Genomic DNA, 27110 nt, shown 5'->3' with positions numbered 1-27110 from the left:
TGGTGTTGGTCCACTGTGTTTCATCAAGGGCAGGGTCAATGCAGCTAGCTATCAGGAGATTTTGGAGCACTTCATGCTTCCATCGGCTGAAATGCTTTATGGAGATGAAGATTTCATTTTTCAGCACGACCTGGCACCTGCTCACAGTGCCAAAACCACTGGTAAATGGTTTACTGACCATGGTATTACTGTGCTCAATTGGCCTGCCAACTCTCCTGACCTGAACCCCATAGAGAATCTGTGGGATATTGTGAAGAGAAAGTTGAGAGACGCAAGACCCAACACTCTGGATGAGCTTAAGGCCGCTATTGAAGCATCCTGGGCCTCCATAACATCTCAGCAGTGTCACAGGCTGATTGCCTCCATGCCACGCCGCATTGAAGCAGTCATTTCTGCCAAAGGATTCCCGACCAAGTATTGAGTGCATAACTGAACATTATTATTTGATGGTTTTTTTGTTTGTTATTAAAAAACACTTTTATTTGATTGGATGGGTGAAATATGCTAATTTATTGAGACAGGTTTTTTGGGTTATCAGGAGTTGTATGCCAAAATCATCAGTATTAAAACAATAAAAGACCTGACAAATTTCAGTTGGTGGATAATGAATCTATAATATATGAAAGTTTAATTGTAATCATTACATTATGGTAAATAATGAAATTTAACACTATATGCTAATTTTTTGAGAAGGACCTGTACAGGGAAGATGGAGCCGTATCTCAGGAGCGGAGAGGAACTAAAGGAAAGCATTGGCGAATTCAGAACAGCAGCGTTTACTCCAGGTAAAGTATTTCATATATCTAGCAAGCAACATGTCCTTTATAAAGGAATCTGTCACCTTGGAAACCGCTCTGTGATACAAGGTTAATCTTCAGGTCAGTGCTGCCCTAACCTACAGCTGGTCAGTGCACGCACCCATGAGTGACAGCCGGCGGCTCCGGGGAGGAAACGAGATTGTTTTCTCCCTTAGCTGCACGTTCAGGGAGGCGGCATTGATCTGAAGACTGGCCGCACGTCTGCGCTATCCGGCATTTGTCGAGGTGACCATTCCCTTTAAGGTGGATTTCCCATCTGAGAAGGTGATGTTCTGCCACTGTCTGATCAGTGGCGATAAAAATGGGGTCCAAGCTTTGCTTCTGAGAATGGAGGGCCCCGTTTTCCTCAGCAGCTTCGCGGTTCCTCACTTTCAGAAGAGGTCAGATCCCCAGGCCAGCTCACACCGGATTGTCTAGGCCAGATGCAATTGTCACAAACCCTCAGCTGTGAGGAGCATAAATACAGGACCGGTCTGTGGCAGTGTAATGCTCTCGTTCAGTGACGGCCAGCAGAGATGTTAGTACACAAACTGATTGGAAACCACTACAAGACTATGGAGGGAATTAAACACATCTGCTCCCTAGAATCGACGTGTAGGCAAATGGCACCCACACAGGCTCCATCCGGAGTCAGCCGGGTATAGCTGGCTGTGATCGTTGTGTGTGGAGTTGCTATTTAAGCATTTCTCTAATAAATGCTGCTATAGTTCCCCACGCTGAAGTCAAATTGAGAGACAAATCTAAGCAAAGAGAGAAGAGCAGAAGCGGGGGCCGGTGATCAGTGACGGACAGCAGTCTCACTACCGAGCCGGCGGTTTCCCTCCCTGTGTGTCTGAAAACCGGAACCACAATTAACTGCTCTCGATTTCCCCGAGCTTGTGGGGGAAGACTTTACTGTCGGACCGGAGTCTTCTCATCATCACGGTGTGACGGCTCTAAGCGCAGCTTCCGGTAAGTGAGGTCGGGCGAGCAGGGCCAGGGAGGTCATGTGACACAGCTCGCACTCCTTGGAGAGGGCGTCTTTACTCTAGTAACCAATGAGAACGCGGCTTGTATGACCTGCCCCACCTGAAAAAGCTGTGATTTGATTGGTTGCTATTGGTAACAATGACATTATTTCCTGTATTTTAGTGGCTGGATCCCAGGGTCTAGATCCCATTCCCCAGTAGTAATTTATGAGGAGGGGACGCCGCTGTGTGAGGAGGGGGTACGGCTGTGCGAGGAGGAGGGGGTATGGCTGTGTGAGGAGGGGACACCACTGTGTGAGGAGGAGGGGACACTGCTGTGTGAGGAGGAGGGGGGGGGGGGTATGGCTGTGTGAGGAGGGGGTACGGCTGTGTGAGAAGGGGAAGCCGCTGTGAGGAGGGGACACCGCAGTGTGAGGAGGGGACACCGCAGTGTGAGGAGGGGACACCGCTGTGTGAGGAGGGGAAGCCGCAGTGTGAGGAGGGGGTACGGCTGTGTGAGAAGGGGAAGCCGCCATGTGAGGAGGGGACACCGCTGTGTGAGGAGGAGGGGACACTGCTGTGTGAGGAGGGGGTACGGCTGTGAGAAGGGGAAGCCGCTGTGAGGAGGGGACGCCGCTGTGTGAGGAGGGGAAGCCACTGTGTGAGGAGGGGGTACGGCTGTGTGAGGAGGGGACACTGCAGTGTGAGGAGGGGGTATGGCTGTGTGAGGAGGGGGTACGGCTGTGTGAGGAGGGGACACCGCAGTGTGAGGAGGGGACACCGCAGTGTGAGGAGGGGACACCGCTGTGTGAGGAGGGGGTACGGCTGTGTGAGAAGGGGAAGCCGCCATGTGAGGAGGGGCCGCCATGTGAGGAGGGGACACCGCTGTGTGAGGAGGAGGGGACACTGCTGTGTGAGGAGGGGGTACGGCTGTGTGAGAAGGGGAAGTCGCTGTGAGGAGGGGACGCCGCTGTGTGAGGAGGGGAAGCCACTGTGTGAGGAGGGGGTACGGCTGTGTGAGGAGGGGACACTGCAGTGTGAGGAGGGGGTATGGCTGTGTGAGGAGGGGGTACGGCTGTGTGAGGAGGGGACACTGCAGTGTGAGGAGGGGGTATGGCTGTGTGAGGAGGGGGTACGGCTGTGTGAGGAGGGGACACTGCAGTGTGAGGAGGGGGTATGGCTGTGTGAGGAGGGGGTATGGCTGTGTGAGGAGGGGGTACGGCTGTGTGAGAAGGGGAAGCCGCTGTGAGGAGGGGACGCCGCTGTGTGAGGAGGGGAAGCCACTGTGTGAGGAGGGGGTACGGCTGTGTGAGGAGGGGACACTGCAGTGTGAGGAGGGGGTACGGCTGTGTGAGGAGGGGACACTGCAGTGTGAGGAGGGGGTATGGCTGTGTGAGGAGGGGGTACGGCTGTGTGAGAAGGGGACATCGCCGTGTGAGGAGGGGACACTGCAGTGTGAGGAGGGTCACAGAGAAAAAAAGCAGATGTTTACCTGCTGAAGCCTCCAACCAAATGCACCAGCAGGGTGCAGCGGACCCGATAAATGATGGCAAATCCACAGGTGCAAAAAATACCGATGAAACAACCACTTTCAATCCAGTGTTGGCTGTTTGGCATTAGTGCACAAAAAGATAAGAGATACTAGTCTGTATATGGCATAATTCACACACGCAATGCAGAGCATCTGGTTTGCAGCCTATTAGTAATGCACATACAGGCGGGCTGCCCAGTGCTACAAAATGCATGCTGTGTGAACAGGGGCCAATAGTTTACAGAGCCATCTTGGTCCGACTGCGCCCTGCAAGATAAAGTGCAAAAAGAAAACCACATATCAATGTATGTAAGGTATTAGTTTATATTGGGGCCTCAATACGTAAGCTGGCAACCCACATCACGGGTCCGCTGCGCCCTGCTGGTGCATTTGGTTGGAGGCTTCAGCAGGTAAACATCTGCTTTTTTTCTCTGACTTTTTTGGAGGATTTTTAAGTCCTCTTTTTGTGTCTGTGAGTGTGAGGAGGGGACACCGCAGTGTGAGGAGGGGAAGCCACTGTATGAGGAGGGGACATCGCCGTGTGAGGAGGGGGCACCGCTGTGTGAGGAGGGGGTACGACTGTGAGGAGGGGACACCGCAGTGTGAGGAGGGGGTACGGCTGTGTGAGGAGGGGGCACTGCTGTGTGAGGAGGGAGTACGGCTGTGTGAGGAGGGGACACCGCAGTGTGAGGAGGGGGTACGGCTGTGTGAGGAGGGGGCACTGCTGTGTGACGAGGGGGTACGGCTGTGTGAGGAGGGGACACCGCTCTGCACTCTGTAATACACTGCCATGACTGCGTCGTCTCCAACACACCAGAAAAGGCACAAGCCGTAGTGGTATGAGTCTGAGAAGGAAGCCGGGCTGTGCAGCCTGTATTAAAGGGGTTGTCCACGACTCCAATATTGATGTTTAGGATCAGTCATATACAGTATATACCAGATTGGTGGAGAAGTGATACACGGCACCACACTGATCGGCTGTGCTTGGTGCAAATGGTGGTAATGTGATCAGATGTCAAACTGCACGGCTCCATCACAGCGTACAGCGGCTGCAGCCGACTCTTAGGCTGTCGTCACACTATCAGTATTTGGTCAGTATTTTACATCAGTATTTGTAAGCCAAAACCAGGAGTGGGTGATGAATACAGAAGTGGTGCATATGTTTCTATTATACTTTTCCTCTATTTGTTCCACTCCTGGTTTTGGCTTACAAATACTGATGTCAAATACTGACCAAATACTGCTAGTGTGACGGCAGCCTTAGCAGCTGACTATTGGGTGGAATTATCCTATATGTGGACTATCAATAGAAAAGTACTGAACAACCCCTTTAAAGGGTTATTAAAAAAATGGTTATACTTTACCCAAAGGATAGGTGATAACTTGCCGATTATTGGGGGTCCGACCAAGGGGACCACCGACAATTCTGAGTGCCATCCTGAATTTTCCTAGTCCCACGAATGTGCGCTTCCCTTCCTCTGCATGGGGCTGAATATCCTCTATCCTTTGTGTAGGGATTAACCCTATAAAATAATTTCCCCACATCCTACATAAGGAATCCCTAAGCTGGGCTTTTGCCTTAAAGGGACGATGTCACCTGAATTTGGCGGGCTATGTACATGCCCTGTGTCCGGTCCGATGGGTGGTGTTTTCTCTTCTTTCATTCACCCCTTCCTTTCCCACTGTCCGCAATATTTTCTTGAATTTGAGCAGGTTTCCTCCGTAGTTCACGCGTGTGCAACGCAATCTTGCCTTGCGCAGGCGCAGTATGCTTTGCCCAACTGCGGGCAAAGCCGAAAAGCATTGCCGCGCTTGCGCTGCCGCACTATGTCCCGGAACTCAGCAAAATACTTCCGGGACATAGTGCAGCGGCGCATGCGCAGTAATACTTTTCGGCTTTGCCCGCAGTTGGGCAAAGCATACTGCACGTGCTCAAGGCAAAATGGCATTGCACACGCGTGAACTACGGAGGAAACCTGCTCAAATTCAAGAAAATATTGCGGCTAGCGGGAAAGGAAGGGGTGAATGCAGGGCAGGACTGGCCACCTGGCAATTCTGGCAAATGCCAGAAGGGCCTGTCTGGTCATGGGCTGCCTTGTCTGCCATGTTGTTAACAGAATCGGTGTTCGCAAGATACACATACTGTTAAGAGTTGTGATGGAGCACAAAGTCGCTGACTCCGTCACTTACCCTAACAGGCAACGGCTATCATTAGAAATATTGGTCTTGCAGTAATTCTTCCTTTCCTCCATCTAGGGTAATATTAGTAATATATCCCATCTGGTTCATGGGGACAACATGGGCCTGTGTGATTTCAAATGCCAGGGCTGAATTTCATCCCCAGTCCGTACCTGGGTGAATGAAAGAGGAAACACCGCTCATCGGACCGGACACAGGGTCCGCCAAATTCAGGTGACAGAGTCCCTTTAATACGGACCATGCAGTCTGGTTTCCTGTGTAGCCTAGCTGGCCATACACATTATATAGCCGCCTGTCCTGACCCCCATACACAGCAGCGCTTGGCTCGCCTGACTGCTCTGGGGCTCTGTATGAGAGAGCCATTGGCTTAAAGGGACACTGTCACCTGAATTTGGAGGGAACAATCTTCAGCCATGGAGGCGGGGTTTTTGGGTGTTTGATTCACCCTTTCCTTACCCGCTGGCTGCATGCTGGCTGCAATATTGGATTTAAGTTCAATCTCTGTCCTCCGTAGTAGCAATCTTGCCTTGCGCAGGCATGTACTATGGAGGACAGAGAATGAACTTCAATCCAATATTGCAGCCAGCATGCAGCCAGCGGGTAAGGAAAGGGTGAATCAAACACCCGAAAACCCCGCCTCCATGGCTGAAGATTGTTCCCTCCAAATTCAGGTGACAGAGTCCCTTTAAAGATCAAGGAATTTATTCCCATCTGCCCATTGTTTATGTCCCCCGATATAATCTGTAATGGGAGAGTCAGGAGCCCACCTTACGATCCGAAAGTCAGTGGGTCTGGATGACTTATTTACCGTAACTTTTATGGGGGCCTTAAAGGGAACCTGTAAAGTTGAAAATTGTATCTGATCCGCAGGCAGGATGTTGTAGAGCCAGAGGAGCTGATCAGCTTGATATAAATTTTGTGGGAAATGTTTCTGTATAGCTTGAATTTTATTCATTTAAGTGTGTGCAGGAGTCCAGTGGGCGGTCCCTGTATGACTGTGCATGCAGTTGTCAGTCACTGAATAGGACCACCCACTCGACTCCTGCATACAAACTCCAGGGACTTCAATTCATAAGTCGTACCATACACGACTCTGTACACAGGGTAGTCACAGTATAGTGGCCAGTAGATTGGCTGTAAATCTCACATTCAGCGGTTCATGTCTGCTCAGACTTGTAGTTTCACCAATCACAGCACGTATATATATTTTATTTTAGCCAGTGACCGCTTCATGACTGTTTGGTAAAATAAGCCCCGTTTCCAGGCTCTGATTGGGAAGGTGTTGGGGCTTGCACCTAAGACAATAATTAATGTTCTCGGTCAGTTAATCCCGTGGGTACACACGTGCCAGCGCACCGTGACTTCGGCTCTATGTGTTTGCTTAAATTCTTACCCAATGTATTTATTGTGCCCATCATAAGGGGGAAGAGGGCATCATATTTCTGATATGTGTCAAGATGGAGTCATGTGCTCTTTGTGGAGGGAGGAGGGATATGCAGCTGATGAACAATATGGACGATATAGAAGATCTACCTGTCCTATGACTAATGGGAATCTTGGGTGGAGCGTAAATTCCAGAGTATAGTTGTAATTTAGGAAAAGTGAGTGCTCCATCTTTTTTCATCACTAAGAAAAAGGGACGCCCAGTTCACAATAAAATAGGCCTAGTTTTCTCCATCAACCATTTCTGGTTGGAGGTAGAAGCTCACATTAGTGTCCGTCCATGGGATTAGGTGACAGTTGTGTTAGGGACCCTTTAGTATCTGCTATACTGCAACTAACGGCTATCTCCTTTTTCGGAAAAGTTGTCGAAAAATGAAACTCAAGCTTCTAACATGGGATGTGAAAGACACTCTGCTCCGGATGCGGCTTCCCGTCGGCCAACAGTACCAGGCCGAGGCCAGGAGCAGAGGCCTTCAGGTGGAGTCTGCCACCCTGGAGTCTTCCTTTCGGCAGGTGTACAGGAACCGATGTCGTCTGTTCCCCAATTATGGCCGCTCCCAAGGCATGACTTCCCACCAGTGGTGGCTGGACGTAGTGTGCCAAACGTTTCGTCTCGCAGGAGTCCAAGACGAGAAGCTCCTCCGACCCTTGTCTGAGAAACTCTTCCAGGACTTCTCCACCGCCAAGTACTGGGAGGTCTTACCCGGCGCCCGAGAGGCACTTATAGGATGCAGTGAACTGGGACTCAAGATGGCGGTGGTCTCTAATTTTGACCGGAGGTTGGAGAACATCCTCAGGCAGGTTGAATTAGATGGACATTTTGATTTTGTTCTGACCTCGGAGAGCGCCGATGTTGCTAAACCAGATGTGGGTATTTTTCACAAGGCCCTGAAGCTGGGGGACGTGGTCCCGCATCACGCCGCTCATGTCGGAGATGATTTTGTGAATGATTATATGGCTGCTAGAGAAGCCGGGATGGTCAGCTTCCTCCTCCAGAGGGGTCTCCGGGACGACATCCCTTCAGATCGCTTGATCCAGTCGCTAGATCAGCTCGTCCCACGACTACGACAGTTCATGAACTAACAGGGACTTTCTGATTTACCTCATCTTAAAGGGGACATGAAAAAGTAAAAGGCCAGACATGACTTTAAACATTGCTAGTAAAGTGCCCTAGCAACAATCATATCAAACAACACTATTAAAATGTCTGGTTGCTAGGCAAAGTAACCATAGCAACAGCACTCTGACTCAAAAGTGAACTGCTGAGCTGTGGTATATTTGGGAGTTTTTTTTTCAGGGAGAGTATCCAATAAATGCATCATGTGTGAACATTTTAGAAATATTTAGTAAAATGTGTGTTACTACTTTTGTAGATGGTCGCCTAGTAATGGCGGCCACATAGGTTGTCACCTAGAAACCCTGCCCACTTCTGCAGGAATACTTTATGACGAGGCATATCTGCCATCCAGGAAACAGCATGAGCCGTGGCATTTATGTTTTGTCACCCGGGGAGGTCCCTTTAAATGTGCCACTTGCTGTTTTCTGTACCAAGCGGGCAAAGTCCACTTGGCTCCATGCACGGTTGACAGCGGGTGAGATAAATCTCAGAGGTCTATTTGTGATCAGTGGCTTATCTGCCGGAGGAGTGAGTAGGAGACATAAGAGGAGCGCTGGAGCTTTGTACACAGGGTCCTGGCTGGTGGCCCCCGAGGGGTACAGTGTACATCCCGGGAATTAAAGGGCTGTTCCAAAGAAGATCCCACCCTGGGTGGTCATCCTTAATCACATGATTCCAGATGACAGCCCGATCCTCCATCATATCTTAGACCAAATAAGCAATACACCCCCAACTCGACAGTCCTCCACCTCCCTTCACAAGGTAATCCTCTAGATTGCCAGTTTATGGGCTCCCAACATTGTGTAAATTGTGTTGCCAAAATGTAATGTGTTATAATAGACCACAGACACATGAATGGTATAACAATATAATATTTTCATTGTGATGCCACTTGCAGGTGACCTGTCACTTGCCATAAATATGTCGTTTTTTTACCCTGGTGTAAATGCCACTGTTCTCCTGAATCCGGGGATGGTTTTCCTTTCTTCCTGCTCCCCTCCATTCTTGAGATACGGCCTCCACTTCGCTGCATATAAATCTAGTCTTGTTAGCCAAGTGGGTGTGGTCATCACGCTATTATGTGGGCGTGCCCTTTGGGACCCCACTCGTTTGGCTAATAAGACCAGATTTTTATACAGGGAACAGGGGGCCATCTCATGAACGGAGAGGAGCAGAAAGAAAGGAAAAACATCCGCTGATTCAAGAGAATAGCGGCATTTACACCAGCTTAAGAAAAATGACATTTATGACGAGTGACAGGTTCTATATAATACATTATAGCTTACATTCGATTATAACAATTTTTATAGATTTTGTGCAAATATATTTAGAATTTCTAGAATTCTACATCTGAATCTTCACATAATCATGTCTTACAGAATATCTATCTCCTAAAGGATTCACAGTCTTACATTTTTCAAGGCAAAAGTGGAATGAAAAAAATAGTCACATTTATATAAGAGAGAGGGGGGCAAAAACTTTCTAATTCAACATGCAAATGAGCCTGACGGGTATTCCAGTTAGGACACTAAGTATCCGCCCACTTGTCTCTGGCTCCACCTCCTTGACCTCAGAAGCAGAAGTGGAGGATAGACCGCTTTCCACGGCTTCAGCGAATGCAAAAGTTGCAAAAATATTATGTTGCCATCTACTGATGGCATCAACATGAAATCATATTGGAGAGCCATAGAACTTTCTGTGGCCAACGTTCCGTTCTAGCTAAGAGCCGCTAGTACAGCAATGCTAAGGAATATATGGGAATAAGAGGAGGGAACGTGAGCCAAATGGAAGGTGCCAGGTAAATTAGCAATGTTTGGTTCTTTTTCAGTCCCAGGGTGGAGGATCCCTTTACAATCTTTATATGAGTGGCCACTACTAATACTATAGACAAGGCTGCCCCTGGGTGAAATCATGGGTGGCATGAGCTGGACATACAATAAGCTGATCACCACACCGGCTATATTAGAGATCAGTGAGGGATATGTTTTAATGTTTTCACTTTAACTCAATAGCGCCATTCTTGTCCTTGGGTTGGGTTTGGTATTGCAGCTCAGCCAGATTAATTTGGTTGCGCTGCTGTAATATCAGAGACATGCTGTGGACATGAATGACGTTCCTGGAAAATAAACAATGATGGAGCTACACAGGGTCTTGTGGCACTTCCAAGAAGTCAGTGTTACATAACATGATATGACCTATGGAGTCATGCATTGATTTCTCAGACTTGCTTGAAAATAACATATGACATCTGATCTGATGTCCATCATGCCCTTATTGCACTCTGCTTGTGGGACCCCAAGTTCAGAGCCCACGTTATGTTCTCTCGACCTAACATAGGCAAGGAAGGCACCATCGGGCCATAACCGACCACCCATCTCCAACCCGGTAAGGGCCAGCTTCCTGAGAAGCAACCCATGGAGATCTTCTTTACATATGTAACAACATCACAGAGATTATATAAAAATCTTCAGTCTTTTCTATACAAATCTCTTTATAAATAAGGACGACGCCTCCATCATCATCACTTCTCCAGACTAATGCTCTCATCGGCCACTGCAAACACTGGGCAGATCGGAGCGGAGAACCTCGTCTGGTGGCTGTACAAGATGATGCAAGAAGAGGGGTCGAAGAAGACCAGCTCTCCGGCGTCCATGTCCACCAGGATACCAACTTGTTTGGGACTCTTGAGAAGTTCTACGGGGTGATGCTGAGAGTCGTGGGAAAAACGGAAGTCTTTGTCATAGCGAGAGAAGATCCAGGAGACGGGGTTGTAGCCGAGCCGGGCATCATTGCCCGAGCCTTTTCGTGCGATAGACCTGTAGGTGATGCCAAGTTTGTAGGCACCGCACGTCTCCACATTCACTTTCCACATATGGATGCCCTTCTGGAAGAACTCTACTGCCAAGCAGTTGGGCCAGTGGTCGAATCTTTCAGGTCCGTCTGGATAGTCCTTTGCTTTCTTTGGGAGGAACTTTAGGCTGTTATTGTCTGATAAGGCGAGTAAGGGGCTCATGGTCTTCTCATCAAACGTGAGGCTTTCACAAGCTGAAAAGTAAGAAGACATTATGTCCCATCATCCTGGGAGGTTATGATCTATCTAACGATGTAGTAGAATATACTCATCAGTGTAGAAGAAGGTGAAGATTCTTAGGCTGTGTGCACACGATGAGGAATATGTGCAGATCGGCAGTGGATTTTTCCGCGCAGAAACGCTGCAGATCCGCACAGTGATTTACAGTACAATGTAAATCAATAAGGGAAAAAAAAAGCTGTGCTAATGGTGCGGAAAAATCCGCACTGAATCCGCTGCGGATTGAAAAGAAGTGCATGTCACTTGTGTTGTGCAGAACTGCAGCATTTCTGCATCCTTCCATTATAGAAATCCGCAGTGGTAAAAACCGCACAAAATCCGCATTAATTCCGCATCAAAACCGTGGAAAATTCTGCACCCCAATGCGCAACGTGTGCACATAGCCTTATACTGACAGCAGGTGTAGGAGAGGACAGAAGGTGATTTGTTGTATATTGACCAGAGGGGTAGGAAACGACGGAAGAGTAAGATATATGAAGAGGACAGAGAACATGTACAGAGGTAGAATCTTATACTGACCAGAGGCGCAAGAGGGATTTAAAATCTGAAATCTAAAGCTGTAGAGTCTGTTACTGACAGATGAGGATATAAGAAAATGATATATGTGAAGATGTAGTGTCTTAGAATGATCTGAAGTGTAGAAGAGGATCACAGAATAATATATATAAAGATGTAGATTTCCATATTTATCAGAGAAAAGGGAAAATGAATATATTAAGTGAAGAGTCTTTCTAATGACCGGAGGGGTTGAAGAAGTCATAAGAATGTCTTAGAAATATAACATATTCTTCTGACTTCTTCCACCCGTCCGGTACAACAGTGCTAATGAATGTATGGGAGTAGTCCATATTGAGGGTACGTGGACATCATAGAAGAGGTGTTAGGGCAGAGATAAATAATTTATGAAGATGCAGGGATTTATGCTCACTAGAGGTGTAGGAGAGGACAGAGGAAGAAGATTTAGTGACTCGTACTGGCCAGAAGTGTTGAAAAATACAAAAGTAGTGTAGCGTCTTATACTGACGGGAGGTGTAGCAGAGGGCAGACAAGTACAGAGGATATATGATGGTGCAGTGTCTGAGGCTATGTGCACATGCGGATCCGCAGCAGTTTCCCATGAGTTTACAGTACAATGTAAACCTATGGGAAACGTAATTCGCAGTGCACATGCTGTGGAAAAAAATGCACGGAAACGCAGCGGTTTACATTCCGCAGCATGTCAATTCTTTGTGCGGAAAACGCAGCGGTTTTACTCCTGCTCCATATAGAAAACCGCAGGTGTAAAACTGCAGTGGATGCACATAGCCTTATACTGACCGGGGGTGCAGCAGAGGACAGGGACAGAGGATATATGATGGTGCAGTGTCTTATACTGACCGGAGGTGTAGCAGAGGACAGAGACAGAAGATATATAATGTGCAGTGTCTTATACTGACCGGAGGTGTAGCAGAGGACAGGGACAGAGGATATATAATGTGCAGTGTCTTATACTGACCGGAGGTGTAGCAGAGGACAGGGACAGAGGATATATAATGTGCAGTGTCTTATACTGACCGGAGGTGTAGCAGAGGACAGGGACAGAGGATATATAATGTGCAGTGTCTTATACTGACCGGAGGTGTAGCAGAGGACAGGGACAGAGGATATATAATGTGCAGTGTCTTATACTGACTGGAGGTGTAGCAGAGGACAGGGACAGCGGATATATAATATGCAGTGTCTTAGGCCAGTCTCACACGTCCAGATAATTCCGGGATCGTAAAAATCGGTACCGGAATTATCCGTGTCTGTGTGCTCCCGTGGTACATCAGTGTGGCACATGTGCGGCACATGTGTGCTGCCCGTGTGCCGACTGGGTACCACACGGAGCGTGCAGGAGACAGCGCTAGAGATAAGCACTGTCCCCTGCATCTGGTGCTGAAGCGGCCATTAATATCTTCTCTGCAGCAGTGTTCGCTGGAAAGAAGATATGAAAAATCCTTTTTTTTTGTCCTCGTGTTTAAAATAAAGATCCCTGTTGCCACCCCCCTCCCACGCCCTGTGCGCCCCCCCCCCCACTGTTACTAAAATACTCACCCAGCTCCCTCGCAGCGTCCTGTCCTCACCGCAGCTTCTCCTGTATGAGCGGTCACGTGGGGCTGCTTATTACAGTAATGAATATGCGGCTCCACCCATATGGGAGGTGGAGCCGCATATTCATGACTGTAATCAGCTTAGGGCACACGGGGTGGGAGGGGGGTGGCGACAGGGATCTTTATTTTAAACACGAGGACAAAAAAAAACAAAGGATTTTTCATATCTTCTTTCCAGCGAACGCTGCTGGAAAGAAGATATGAATGGCCGCTTCAGCACCACGTGGGGGGGACAGCGCTTACAGTAGTGCTGTCTCCTGCACGGCACACGGACAGCGTCTGTGTGCGGTACGTGTTTTACACGGACCCATTGACTTTAATGGGTCCGTGTAATCCGTGCGCTCCCACGAACACTGACATGTCTCTGTGTTTTGCACACTGACACACGGTCCGTGAAAACACGCTGACATGTGCAGTGACACATTGATTTCAATGTGTCTACGTGAGTCAGTGTCTCCGGTACGTGAGGAAACTGTCACCTTACGTACCGGAGCCACTGACGTGTGAAACCGGCCTTATACTGACCGGAGGTGTAGCAGAGGACAGGGATAGAGGATATATGATTTTGTAGAAAAAAAGCAGATCACAGATATGGCACAAAACTAAAGCGATTTCAAATGGCAACTTTCTGGCTTTGAGAAACACTAAAAGAAATCAAGAACAAAAAATGTGGTAGTCAGTAAAGGTTACTTTTTTTAACAAAAAAAAAATATGGAATCACTCAATTCTGAGGAAAAAATTATGGAATTATAAAAAACAAACAAACAAAAACACTGCAACACATCACTAGTATTTTGTTGCACCACCTTTGGCTTTTATAACAGCTTGCAGTCTCTGAGGCATGGACTTAATGAGTGTAAACAGTACTCTTCATCAATCTGGCTCCAACTTTCTCTGATTGCTGTTGCCAGATCAGCTTTGCAGGTTGGAGTCTTGTCATGGACCATTTTCTTCAACTTCCACCAAAGATTTTCAATTGGATTGAGATTTGGACAATTTGCAGGCCATGACATTGACCGTATGTGTCTTTTTCAAGGAATGTTTTCACAGTTTTTGCTCTATGGCAGGATGCATTATCATCTTGAAAAATGATTTCATCATCCCCAAACATCCTTTCAATTGATGGGATAAGAAAAGTGTCCAAAATATCAACATAAACTTGTGCATTTATTGAAGATGTAATGACAGCCATCTCCCCAGTGCCTTTACCTGACATGCAGCCCCATATCATCAATGACTGTGGAAATTTGCATGTTCTCTTCAGGCAGTCATCTTTATAAATCTCATTGGAACGGCACCAAACAAAGGTTCCAGCAACATCACCTTGCCCAATGCAGATTCGCGATTCATCACTGAATATGACTTTCATCCAGTCGTCCACCGTCCACGATTGCTTTTCCTAAGCCCATTGTACCCTTGTTTTTTTCTGTTTAGGTGTTAATGATGGCTTTCGTTTAGCTTTTCTGAATGTAAATCCTATTTCCTTTAGGCGGTTTCTTACAGTTCGGTCACAGACGTTGACTCCAGTTTCCACCAATTCGTTCATTTGTTTTGTTGTGCATTTCCTGTTTTGGAGACATATTGCTTGAAGTTTCTGGTCTTGACGCTTTGATGTCTTCCTTGGTCTACCAGTATGTTTGCCTTTAACAACCTTCCCATGTTATTTGTATTTCGTCCAGATTTTAGACAGCTGACTGTGAACAACCAACATCTTTTGCAGCATTACGTGATGATTTACCTTCTTGTAAGAGTTTGATAATCCTCTCCTTTGTTTCAATTGACATCTCTCATGTTGGAGCCTTGATGCATGTCAGTCCACTTGGTGCAACAGGTCTCCAAGGTGTGATCACTCCTTTTAAGATGCAGATTAATGAGCAGATCTAATTTGATGCAGGTGTTAGTTTTGGGAATGAAAATTTACAAAGTGATTCCATAATTATTTCCCTCATAATTGAGTGACTCTATAATTTTCCCCCTATGCTTGGTTATAAAAAGTAACCATTACTGACTACCACATTTGTTGTTCTTGATTTCTTTTAGTGTTTCTTAAAGCCAGAAAGTTGCCATTTGAAATGACTGTAGTTTTGTGCCATGTCTGTGATCTGCTTTTTTTCTACAAAATTAAACAACTGAATGAACATCCTCCAAGGCCGGTGATTCCATAATTTTTGCCAGGGGTTGTATAATGGTGCAGTGTCTTATACTGATCGGAGGTGTGGCAGAGGACAGAAGATACAGTTATATGAAAAAGTTTGGGCACCCCTATTAATCTTAAGCTTAATGTTTTATAAAAATTGTTTTTTTTGCAACAGCTATTTCAGTTTCATATATCTAATAACTGTTGGACACAGTAATGTTTCTGCCTTGAAATGAGGTTTATTGTACTAACAGAAAATGTGCAATCTGCATTCAAACAAAATTTGACAGGTGCATAAGTATGGGCACCCTTATCATTTTCTTGTTTTAAATACTCCTACCTACTTTTTACTGACTGACTAAAGCACTTATTTTTTGTTTTCTAACCTCATTGAGCTTTGAACTTCATAGCCAGGTATATGCAATCATGAGAAAAGCTACTTAAAGTGGCCACTTGCAAGTTGTTCTCCTGTTTGAATCTCCTCTGAAGAGTGGCATCATGGGCTCCTCAAAACAACTGTCTAATGATCTGAAAACAAAGATTATTCAACATAGTTGTTCAGGGGAAGGATACAAAAAGCTGTCTCAGAGATTTAACCTGTCAATTTCCACTGTGAGGAACATAGTAAGGAAATGGAAGAACACAGGTACAGTTCTTGTTAAGGCCAGAAGTGGCAGGCCAAGAAAAACATCAGAAAGGCAGAGAAGAAGAATGGTGAGATCAGTCAAGGACAATCCTCAGACCACCTCCAGAGAGCTGCAGCACCAACTTTCTGCAGATGGTGTCACTGTGCATCGGTCAACTATACAACGCACTTTGCACAAGGAGAAGCTGTATGGGAGAGTGATGCGAAAGAAGCCGTTTCTGCAAGCACGCCACAAACGGAGTCGGCTGAGGTATGCAAAAGCACATTTGGAGAAGCCAATTTCTTTTTGGAAGAAGGTCCTGTGGACTGATGAAACCAAGATTGCGTTGTTTGGTCATACAAAAAGGCGTTATGCATGGCGGGCAAAAAACACAGCATTCCAAGAAAAACACTTGCTACCCACAGTAAAATTTGGAGGAGGTTCCATCATGCTTTGGGGCTGTGTGGCCAATGCCGGCACCGGGAATCTTGTTAAAGTTGAGGGGCGCATGGATTCCTCTCAGTATCAGCAGATTCTTGACAATAATGTTCATGAATCAGTGACAAAGTTGAAGTTACGCAGGGGATGGATCTTTCAGCAAGACAATGATCCAAAACACCGCTCCAAATCTACTCAGGCATTCATGCAGAGGAACAATTACACTGTTCTGGAATGGCCATCCCAGTCCCCAGACCTGAATATCATTGAACATCTGTGGGATCATTTGAAGAGGGCTGTCCATGCTCGGTGACCATCAAACTTAACTGAACTGGAATTGTTTTGTAAAGGGGAATGTTCAAAAATACCTTCATCCAGGATCCAGGAACTCCTTAAAAGCTACAGGAAGCGACTAGAGGCTGTTATTTTTGCAAAAGGAGGATCTACTAAATATTAATCTCACTTTTCTGGTGGGGTGCCCATACTTATTCACCTGTCAAATTTTGTTTGAATGCAGATTGCACATTTTCTGTTAGTACAATAAACCTCATTTCAAGGCAGAAACATTACTGTGTCCAACAGTTATTAGATATATGAAACTGAAATAGCTGTTGCAAAAAAAAACAATTTTTATAAAACATTAAGCTTAAGATTAATAGGGGTGCACAAACTTTTTCTTATAACTGTATATGATGGTGCAATGTCTTATACTGACCGGAGGTGTGGCAGAGGACAGACAGGGCCCACAGTCTGTTCAGTAATGGACTCTGACAACAATTCATGTTAAAGTTTAACTTCTCCGACTTCTGAGGCTCCAGAATTCCTTCTGCTTCTTCTGTTCTACAGTGGGAAGACACAAATTGATAAGACGTATACCTGCTATATCCTGCTAATAAAGGCAACATCCACCGTCACATCATGTATCAAGCTGCCATCAGCAAAACAATGCAGACCTATGTATCTCCATGGTAACAGACCACAAACAGATCCTGAGAGGTCCGACCCTGTGGCTACACTCCCTCCTATCCCTCAGATTTCTCCTAAAGGACCAAATGTTATCAGAGCATCACTAGAGAAGAGGATGACTGCACGATCAGACTACACAGGGGATCGTTTGTAGTCTGTTACCATGGCGACCCATAAGTCTGCAGAGGAGCTGTAGAGGATTGCTACCTTTACTGTGCAGGCTTGCCTGCTTACAATATTAGAGTTTCGTACAAGCACTGACCTGTCCTCCATTTTATTTTCAGAAACCTGAGAGGACAAAAAAACAGAAGAAAGTGAGATTAGGGTATAAAAAAACGGAATTACAATAAGTTCTTTAATCCGGAATCCAATAGTCCAGAAATTCTAATAAAACAGAATCGATACAACCCGTGGCCGCCTGACACCAGGAACGTCTCTATCCCGTTATATCATTTACGGTATGTGCACACGTTGTGGATTCTCTGCGGATCCGCAGCGTTTTTTTGAGGCGCAGAAACGCTGCAGATCCGCAATTGATTTGCAGTACAATGTAAATCAATGAGAAAAAAAAATGTTGTGCACACTTTGCGGAAAATCCGCTGCGGAAACGCTGCGGTTTAAAAGAAGTAGCATGTCACTTATTTTTTTGTGAATCTGCAGCGTTTTTGTACCCATTCCATTATAGAAAACCGCAGGGGTAAAAAACGCAGCAAATCCGCAAGAAAACCGCAGCAAAAACGCACAAAAAAACAGGTGCGTTTTCTGCCAGGAGAGGCAGAATCCGCGCCAGAAATTCCTAAGCCTAATCCGCAACGTGTGCACATAGCCTTATAGTCCAGAACAATTCAGGACTACAGGAATCTCCTGTGTAGTACAGAATATTACGTACAATGAGGCTGAGGTCGTCCATCTTGGTCAGCATGTCCACCAGATAGCTCCTGATGCCAGACAGCTTCTTGGTGGACTCCGTCCAGTGGGATTTCTGGGTGAGGATCCCCTGCTGGGCCCGCTCCTCCTCCGCGTGGATCTCCTCCAGCAGGCGCTGCTCCTCATTGTCACACGCGGTGCGGATGAAGTTCAGTCGCTGGATGATCATCTCACGAGCTTTCCTGGCCGTGCTCTGTAACAGAGGTGCAGCTCATTACACTGGATCACATGTACATGGAGGAGACTGTGACTACAGAGCTGCATTCACAATTCTGCACCATTCAGAACTAAAGCCTCCCAGTAGCCCGACTTCTGCGTCATACACAAAGGTAACGGCAGTTGTGGAAGTGTCATCATTTTGTAGCCTCTGTACAGTGATCTGATATAGGAAGAACTAACTGTCCTCCAGCATTGTGGGAGCTGTTCTGCATAAGTCACCTGACAATAGCACCTAGCAGAATAGTGAGTGCAGCTCTGGGGTATAATACAGGATGTAACTCGGGATCAGAACAGGATCAATAATGTAATGTATGTACACAGTAACTGCACCAGCAGAATAGTGAATGCAGCTCTGGAGTATAATACAGGATGTAACTCAGGATCAGTAATGTAATGTATATACACAGTGACTGTACCAGCAGAATAGTGAGTGCAGCTCTGGGGTATAATACAGGATGTAACTCAGGATCAGTAATGTAGTGTATGTACACAGTGACTGCACCAGCAGAATAGTGAGTGCAGCTCTGGGGTATAATACAGGATGTAACTCAGGATCAGTAATGTAGTGTATGTACACAGTGACTGCACCAGCAGAATAGTGAGTGCAGCTCTGGGATATAATACAGGATGTAACTCGGGATCAGAACAGGATCAGTAATGTAATGTATGTACACAGTGACTGCACCAGCAGAATAGTGAGTGCAGCTCTGGAGTATAATACAGGATGTAACTCAGGATCAGTACAGGATCAGTAATGCAATGTATCTACACAGTGACTGCACCAGCAGAATAGTGAGTGCAGCTCTGAGGTATAATACAGGATGTACCTCAGGATCAGTAATGTAGTGTATGTACTCAGTGACTGCACCAGCAGAATAGTGAGTGTAGCTCTGGGATATAATACAGGATGTAACTCGGGATCAGAACAGGATCAGTAATGTAATGTATGTACACAGTGACTGCACCAGCAGAATAGTGAGTGCAGCTCTGGGGTATTATACAGGATGTAACTCAGGATCAGAACAGGATCAGTAATGTATGTACACAGTGACTGCACCAGCAGAATAGTGAGTGCAGCTCTGGAGTATAATACAGGATGTAACTCAGGATCAGTAATGTATGTACACAGTGACTGCACCAGCAGAATAGCGAGGGCAGCTCTGGAGTATAATACATGATGTAACTCAGGATGAGTACAGGATCAGTAATGTATGTACATAGTGACTGCACCAGCAGAATAGTGAGTGCAGCTCTGGAGTATAATACAGGATGTAACTCAGGATCAGTACAGGATCAGTAATGCAATGTATGTACACAGTGACTGCACCAGCAGAATAGTGAGTGCAGCTCTGAGGTATAATACAGGATGTAACTCAGGATCAGTACAGGATCAGTAATGCAATGTATGTACACAGTGACTGCACCAGCAGAATAGTGAGTGCAGCTCTGGGGTATAATACAGGATCAGTAATGTAATGTATGTACACAGTGACTGCACCAGCAGAATAGCGAGTGCAGCTCTGAGGTATAATACAGGATGTACCTCAGGATCAGTAATGTAGTGTATGTACACAGTGACCGCACCAGCAGAATAGTGAGTGCAGCTCTGCAGTATAATACAGGATGTAACTCAGGATCAGTAATGTATGTACACAGTGACTGTGCCAGCAGAATAGTGAGTGCAGCTCTGGAGTATAATACAGGATGTAACTCAGGATCAGTAAAGGGTAAGTAATGTAATGTATGTACACAGTGACTGCACCAGCAGAATAGTGAGTGCAGCTCTGGGGTATAATACAGGATGTAACTCAGGATCAGTAATGTATGTCCACAGTGACTGCACCAGCAGAACAGTGAGTGCAGCTCTGCATACAGGATTTAGCTATGGATGAAAGTGAATAGTGAATTGTTATTTCAGGTCTATGGTATGTTCAAAGCTAAGAATATTGGAACTTGTGATGATGATCCCTGCCTCCTTCATGCTGGCAGTTATTGTTCTGTATATGGCGTATATCTCAGGAGTATACGGCTGTGGACTGAGGATATAATTACCGCCACTTGTGGGATCTTGGCCGGCAGCGCGTCGCTCAGATACTTCTCTATTCCTGCTGTTTGTAGCTGCAGCTTTTCGCATTGATCGACGATCTTGTTCTGAGAAGAAAACGTTTCATTAGTGACGTCGGTGACGAGAGTGGTGGGATCAGTACAGGACATCAGAGCTGACAGATTCAGTACTGCTTGCTGTCAGTGAATGGATAACAATGCCCTTTTAATTAGCTTACATGATAACTCTGCCTCAGGGATGGCGGCGGTTGTCCTGACTGAGAAGCTGAGATATGAGGCGCTGTGTGTAGAGCTGCTAATCCCTATGGAGAGTCCCCTCCAGTCCTCCATGAAAGTGATACCCACATGTCGGCGGTAACCCAACTCCTGCGGTGTTCCCTGGCCTGAACTCCAGGAGCCAAGGAATCAGGCCGGGAATAAAGGCGTCCATTGTGTGAGGGCCAGATATAGAGAATGCCATATTGTTGTCATAGGCGGCCATGATGAGAGCGGCCACCGTCTCCGGATGGAGATCACTGAACAGATTACTCTATTTAAAGGGGAACTCCTGGGTTTTGGTATAAAGCAGGGATCCACCTTAATTCATTTCCGATGTGCACCAGCGGTATCTGGGCAAAGAAACTAATCAGTCTCTACCCATCCTGGAAGGGCTGATACCAGAGAACAATAGATTGCACCCAGCTAGGAGGGACACGGCGATGGATGACTCTAGAAGCTGCAGGACTTGTCCTATGAGAACGTGGAATCTCCTCCAGTCAGTTCTTCATCTCAAAGCAGAGCCATGGTGACCGCTGCATGCGGCGAGGGGTCTGACAACCCAAGAATTCCCCAGTTCTTCCCTGTTGTCAGAACACTCAGTATTGTTATGGGGACGCATGCTATTCTTGTTGTGGTGACATGATGGCTGTCACTGCTAAGAGGGGACTGTAGCAGAGCACTGCGGACGCCATTGTTACGGGGGCACTGTTGTCACAGTTATGGGGCATTGTGAAAGTCATTGTTATGGAGGGCACTGGCTGTCACTGTTCTGAGGGCACGGTGGATGTCACTTTTATTGGAGGCAGTCACTGTTTTGTCGGACTATTGGCTGTCACTTTTTGTGGGGAATGTGGTTGTCACTGTTATTAGTGCACTAGTAAAGGCACCATTATGGGGGCACTGTGCCTGTAATTGTTATAGGTTATAACGTGGCTGTCACAGTTAAGGGGGCTATTAGGGCAGGCACTGTTATGGGGGCACAGTTGTATCTGTATTGGGACATCTGTGAATGTCACTATTATGGGGGCTATTAGGGTAGGCAATGATATGGGGGCACAGTTACCTCTGTATTGGGACCTCTGTGAATGTCACTGTTATGGGGGCTATTAGGGCAGGTACTGATATGGGGGCTATTAGGGCAGGTACTGATATGGGGGCTATTAGGGCAGGTACTGATATGGGGGCTATTATGGCAGGTACTGATATGGGGGCTATTAGGGCAGGCACTGATATGGGGGCTATTATGGCAGGTACTGATATGGGGGCTATTAGGGCAGGTACTGATATGGGGGCTATTAGGGCAGGTACTGATATGGGGGCTATTAGGGCAGGCACTGATATGGGGGCTATTAGGGCAGGTACTGATATGGGGGCTATTAGGGCAGGCACTGTTATAGGGACCCTGTTGTCTCTGTATTGGGGGCTTCGTGGCTGTCACTGTTATGGGGGCACTGTGATAGTAGTGTTATCGGGTTCCCTCAGTACAGCCCTTGTAGACCGCGCAGGCCCAGTGTGTCAGGTCGTGTGCGGCTCGTGTCACCCAGGAAATGACAAGTAGAGGGATAATCCGCGGCATTCCTCTCCACTGTGGTCTATAGGGGGTCTGTGATCAGACTTTTTTTTAGGGTACGCTCACATGTTCAGGATTTGGTGCGGATTTCAGAGGGGAACGCCTGGGAATGCTGTCATCCATATAGAAAAAATTAAAGAATGTCACCCAGCTTTCCTAGGGGCAGAAAAGGCGAAACTTAGAGAACCTGACTGAAACACATCTGCTTGGCACACGGGCAGTGTCGCCCCCTGGCGGAGGCAGGCCGGCTGGCAGCAGTGGCTGGCTGCTTGGCACACGGTCAGTGTCGCCCCCTGGCGGAGGCAGGCCGGCTGGCAGCAGTGGCTGGCTGCTTGGCACACGGTTAGTGTCGCCCCCTGGCGGAGGCAGGCCGGCTGGCAGCAGTGGCTGGCTGCTTGGCACACAGATGGTCTCCCTTCTGCTGCAATGAGTCAGGTCTCTGCGACACTCCCCTCCTCCTGCCGCTCACACGAGGGGGCTCCAGCGTTAACCCTAGGGTGGCCATACCGAGTGCAGGGTGGCATCGGAGGGCACAGCTCTGCAGTGCAGGGGGGAGAGGGGCAATGGGCAGGAGGACTACTCACCCGTATCTGCGATGCCCTTTCTTCTGCTGGCCTGGTCCGGTGAGCCTGGCAGGTGCCCAGGGATTTGCACTGGGCACAGATGAGCTTGTATTCCTGGTAACAGAAGAGGGTGAGCTCCTGCCCATGGGCCCAGCAGGCGGCGGGCACTGATACCTCTACAGGTCCCTGTTGCACCTCAGTCTGCCCAGGTGATAGGTGGTCTTCAAGATCAATGGTCTCCTTGGAGCTGTCCAGGGATAAGGTGGCAAGAGAACCATCAGGGATCCACTCCACAGCGAAGGGAGACGTCCTGTCCGTGTCCAGCAGCTTCCCAGATCCCTCCCAGGAAGGAGATCCAGTGATCACCCACAGAGCAGGCTGGGGGTCTCCAGGAGCAGAGCCTGGGTGGGACATGCTGAGGGCGAGCAGGACCCTGGAGAGAGGAGGTCTGGGGCTGCCGGCAGCCTGCGCTCCTGCACCTGTCTCCAGGTAGAGAGCAGAGCCTGCCCCAGGGAGGAGCCAGTGACACCAGGAGAGACTGTGCCGGAACCTCTGCTCTGGAGGCAGGGAGAGCAATGCTGGGACTTGTAGTTCAGGATACAAGGACATGACTGGATGATCACACAGGGGTCTCAAGGAGCAATGGAAATAGCGACACTGGATGTGCCAGGCTCAGGGCGGATCTGGCATCAGGTCGCCGGATGGATCCCGGGAAACCTGACCGACCCTAGTGACTTATTGTGGGGTCTGGGATTGCGCTATTCTTACCCCTGAAAGAAGATAGCCAGACATTCATTCATTCATTCATTCATTTATCCATCCATTTATTCATTCAGTTATCCATCTACCATCAATCCAGTAATTCATCCATCATTCATTCATTCATTTATCCATCCATTAATTAATCCATCCATTCATTCATCCACTCAGTCATTCATTCTTTCATTCCAGGACAGTCAGTAAATATTGGACTCTTATTTCCTGTTTATAAAATACATTGATGTGTCTGTGATTTGATTGAAGCTGAAGAATCCTGTACAGAATGTTGTCAGTGTATTTCTCCTTATCTCACAGCTCACAGTGACTGCAGCTGATGTCTTATATCAGAATTATGGGCTGCAGACGTGGATCAGGTGATATCTTAGAGCAGGGGTCCCCAACCTTTCTGACCTTGAGACATTCACCTCTGCAAGAGGGTCGCGAGTCACATCCAGCTACTGCCCCCCTCACTGTAGTGGCAACCAAAGACCCCATTACGGGTATAATGATAACCAAAGCTTTTCCACACAAATCACCCCAAAGCAGTATACCAAGATCCAGGGGTTCCCACCACATTCAGCATTCTCCCATCACACACTCCCAACACAGTCACATCCAGCTTCAAGCACCTCCTCTGACGGGTAACATCATCCTGTCTCCAGCGTACCATACCTAAATTATCTCTAAACCCCCAAGACCAGTAGAAGTGTACCCAGGTCTGCTCTTCTGTGCAGGGCTACTGACAAAGTTCATCATTTTGAGATGTGCTCTTCATACCAGTTTACTAAATCTGGAGCTAATGCACCAAGCTGGCAGACTGCCACGAGCCACAATTCATGGCACCGCGAGCCACATGTGGCTCCCGAGCTAGAGGTTGGGGACCTCTGTCTTAGAGTAACCGTCGAGTCTTATTTCATAAGTCAATAAAACACAGGAAAATAAGCAATGTTATATCTTCTCAGAGAAATCTGCTTCTTCCTCCAGGACTGATCTTTAGTCTCAATTCACGCCTGTAATCGGTGAAGACAAGTGTTCCCATTAGCTGTGTGCCCACGGTGGGGAGGCAGCCGCGCTTTGGATGTAGCGTATTTCCGCTGCCTTCTAATCACACAGGTAAATCTCCATGAGATCACTGAGCCATGCGGATTTACCGCATCCAGTGCATTCTATTGTAGACATTTCTGTTGTGGGGACCAGCGTCTCCGCAACAGAAATTAACATGCTCATAAACCCGCACCGCGGGCAAGTGTACGCAGCGTTTAATAGGAGCACAGTGGGCATGAGATTTCTAGAAGTCCCATCCACTGTGCTTGTATCGTAGAATGCAGCATTTTGGATGCAGCACAGGTGAACTGCGTCCAAAACGCTGCTATACCTGATAATGGGCACATACCCTAATAGAGATAGATGACAGCTGGTGCTTATAGAGTGCTGTGGGTGTCCCGCTTCATACTGTGCGTGATGTAGGTGTCCCGCTGGGTGCTGTGGGTTCTGTGGGTGTCCCACTGCGTGATCTGGGTTCTGTGGGTGTCCTACTGTGTGCTTTGGATGCTGTGTGTGTGTCCTGCTGTGTGCTCTGGGTTCTGTGGGTGTCCCGCTCTGTGCTCTGGGTGCTGTGGGTGTCCTGCTGCGTGATCTGTGTTCTGTGGGTGTCCCGCTCTGTGCTCTGGGTGCTGTGGGTGTCCTGCTACGTGATCTGGGTTCTGTGGGTGTCCCGCTCTGGGTGCTGTGTGTGTCCTGCTACGTGATCTGGATTCTGTGGGTGTCCCGCTCTGTGCTCTGGGTGCTGTGTGTGTCCTGCTACGTGATCTGGATTCTGTGGGTGTCCCGCTCTGTGCTCTGGGTGCTGTGTGTGTCCTGCTACGTGATCTGGATTCTGTGGGTGTCCCGCTCTGTGCTCTGGGTGCTGTGTGTGTCCTGCTACGTGATCTGGATTCTGTGGGTGTCCCGCTGTGTGCTCTGGGTGCTGTGTGTCGCGCTTTGTGCTCTGGGTGCTGTGGGTGTCCCACTCTGTGCTCTGGGTGCTGTGTGTGCCCTTCTGTGTACTCTGAGTGTTGTGGGTGTCCCGCAATATGCACTGGGTTCTGTGGGTATCTCGCTTCATACTGTGGGTGACATAGGTGTCCCACTGGATGCTGTGGGTATACCGCTATGTGATCTGGGTGCTGTGTGCCCCACTGTGTGCTCTGGGTTCTGTGGGTGTCCTGCTATGTACTCTGGGTGCTGCGGCTGTCCCGCTGTGTGCTCTGGGTGCTGTGTGTGCCCCTCTGTGTGCTCTGGGTGCTGTGTGTGCCCCACTGTGTACTCTGAGTGTTGTGGGTGTCCCGCTGTGTGCTCTGGGTTCTGTGGGTGTCTCGCTTCATACTGTGGGTGACATAGGTGTCGCACTGGATGCTGTGGGTATCCCGCTACGTGATCTGGGTGCTGTGTGCCCAACTGTGTGGTCTGAGTGTTGTGGGTGTCCCGCTGTGTGCTCTGGGTGCTGTGTGTGCCCCACTGTGTACTCTGAGTGTTGTGGGTGTCTTGCTGTGTGCTCTGGGTTCTGTGGGTGTCCCGCTGTGTACTCTGGGTTCTGTGGGTGTCCCTCTGTGTACTCTGGGTTCTGTGGGTGTCCCGCTGTGTGCTCTGGGTTCTGTGGGTGTCCCGCTGTGTACTCTGGGTTCTGTGGGTGTCCCGCTGTGTGCTCTGGGTTCTGTGGGTGTCCCTCTGTGTACTCTGGGTTCTGTGGGTGTCCCGCTTCATACTGTGGGTGACATAGGTGTCCCACTGGGTGCTGTGGCCCCTCCTTCAGTTACCCGTGACCTTCTGATGTCACACTGAGGAATGTGCATATCCAGAGATAAGCGCGGTGTACAGGACATCTCCTCCATACTAGGTTACCTATTTATCACCAGTCATACAGGGAACATTCTGGAAGCAGATTACTGTCCTGTGCTGTTCAGGACTCTAGGAAAGTTGGGTGTATGATGCCACTATAGGCCGCACTGAATCAATCGATCAATGGGGTTCTCTGTGGGATCAGACAGTGCTGTATGACGGGCTCTGGGATTGGGATCATTGCCTTATCTACGTCAGAAACAACATGTTTGACCAGTTCTCCCACTAACTAGAAAAGGCCACCGGTATCTCGATTTCACAACCAGGGCGGGCTGGATATGATGGGAGATGTGTCATGCTTCTCACGATTATTGTGCGAGAGATGCCCTGCATAGTCATAGTCACCAGCTTTCCCAGGCTCCTGAAAAGAGCGAAGGAAGGATTGCTCCTACTCTCGCTAACCCGGCCAATCCATATTTTATATTCCA

The 27110-nt window shown here is 47.9% G+C and overlaps 3 protein-coding genes across 3 annotated transcripts in view; 2 read left to right on the top strand and 1 right to left on the bottom strand.

Annotated features, from left to right (window-relative positions):
- Positions 1 to 1658: 1658 nt before the first annotated feature.
- On the top strand, positions 1659 to 8145 carry HDHD3 (haloacid dehalogenase like hydrolase domain containing 3). Its single transcript, XM_069747733.1, has 2 exons — positions 1659 to 1769; positions 7301 to 8145. Exon 2 carries the CDS (start codon positions 7311 to 7313, stop codon positions 8019 to 8021), a length of 711 nt encoding a protein of 236 aa, XP_069603834.1. The 5' UTR covers positions 1659 to 1769; positions 7301 to 7310; the 3' UTR covers positions 8022 to 8145.
- Positions 1703 to 27110, top strand: part of WDR31 (WD repeat domain 31) — a 61132-nt gene continuing 35724 nt past the window's right edge. The window contains exon 1 of the mRNA XM_069747731.1: positions 1703 to 1769. The gene's annotated coding sequence lies outside the window, so the exon portion shown is untranslated. The remainder of the gene's footprint in view (positions 1770 to 27110) is intronic.
- BSPRY (B-box and SPRY domain containing) lies at positions 8910 to 23536 on the bottom strand. The gene is made up of 6 exons (XM_069747727.1): positions 23068 to 23536; positions 20644 to 20742; positions 18335 to 18565; positions 17708 to 17733; positions 17195 to 17319; positions 8910 to 11100 (listed from the first exon to the last, which is right to left on the bottom strand). The coding sequence occupies exons 1-6, from the start codon at positions 23458 to 23460 to the stop codon at positions 10577 to 10579; spliced, it is 1398 nt and encodes a 465-aa protein (XP_069603828.1). The 5' UTR covers positions 23461 to 23536; the 3' UTR covers positions 8910 to 10576.

This window comes from Ranitomeya imitator, chromosome 2 (genome assembly GCF_032444005.1).
Source record: "Ranitomeya imitator isolate aRanImi1 chromosome 2, aRanImi1.pri, whole genome shotgun sequence".
NCBI classification, from domain to species: Eukaryota; Metazoa; Chordata; class Amphibia; order Anura; family Dendrobatidae; genus Ranitomeya; species Ranitomeya imitator.
This window is presented reverse-complemented; position numbering and strand designations above follow the sequence as displayed.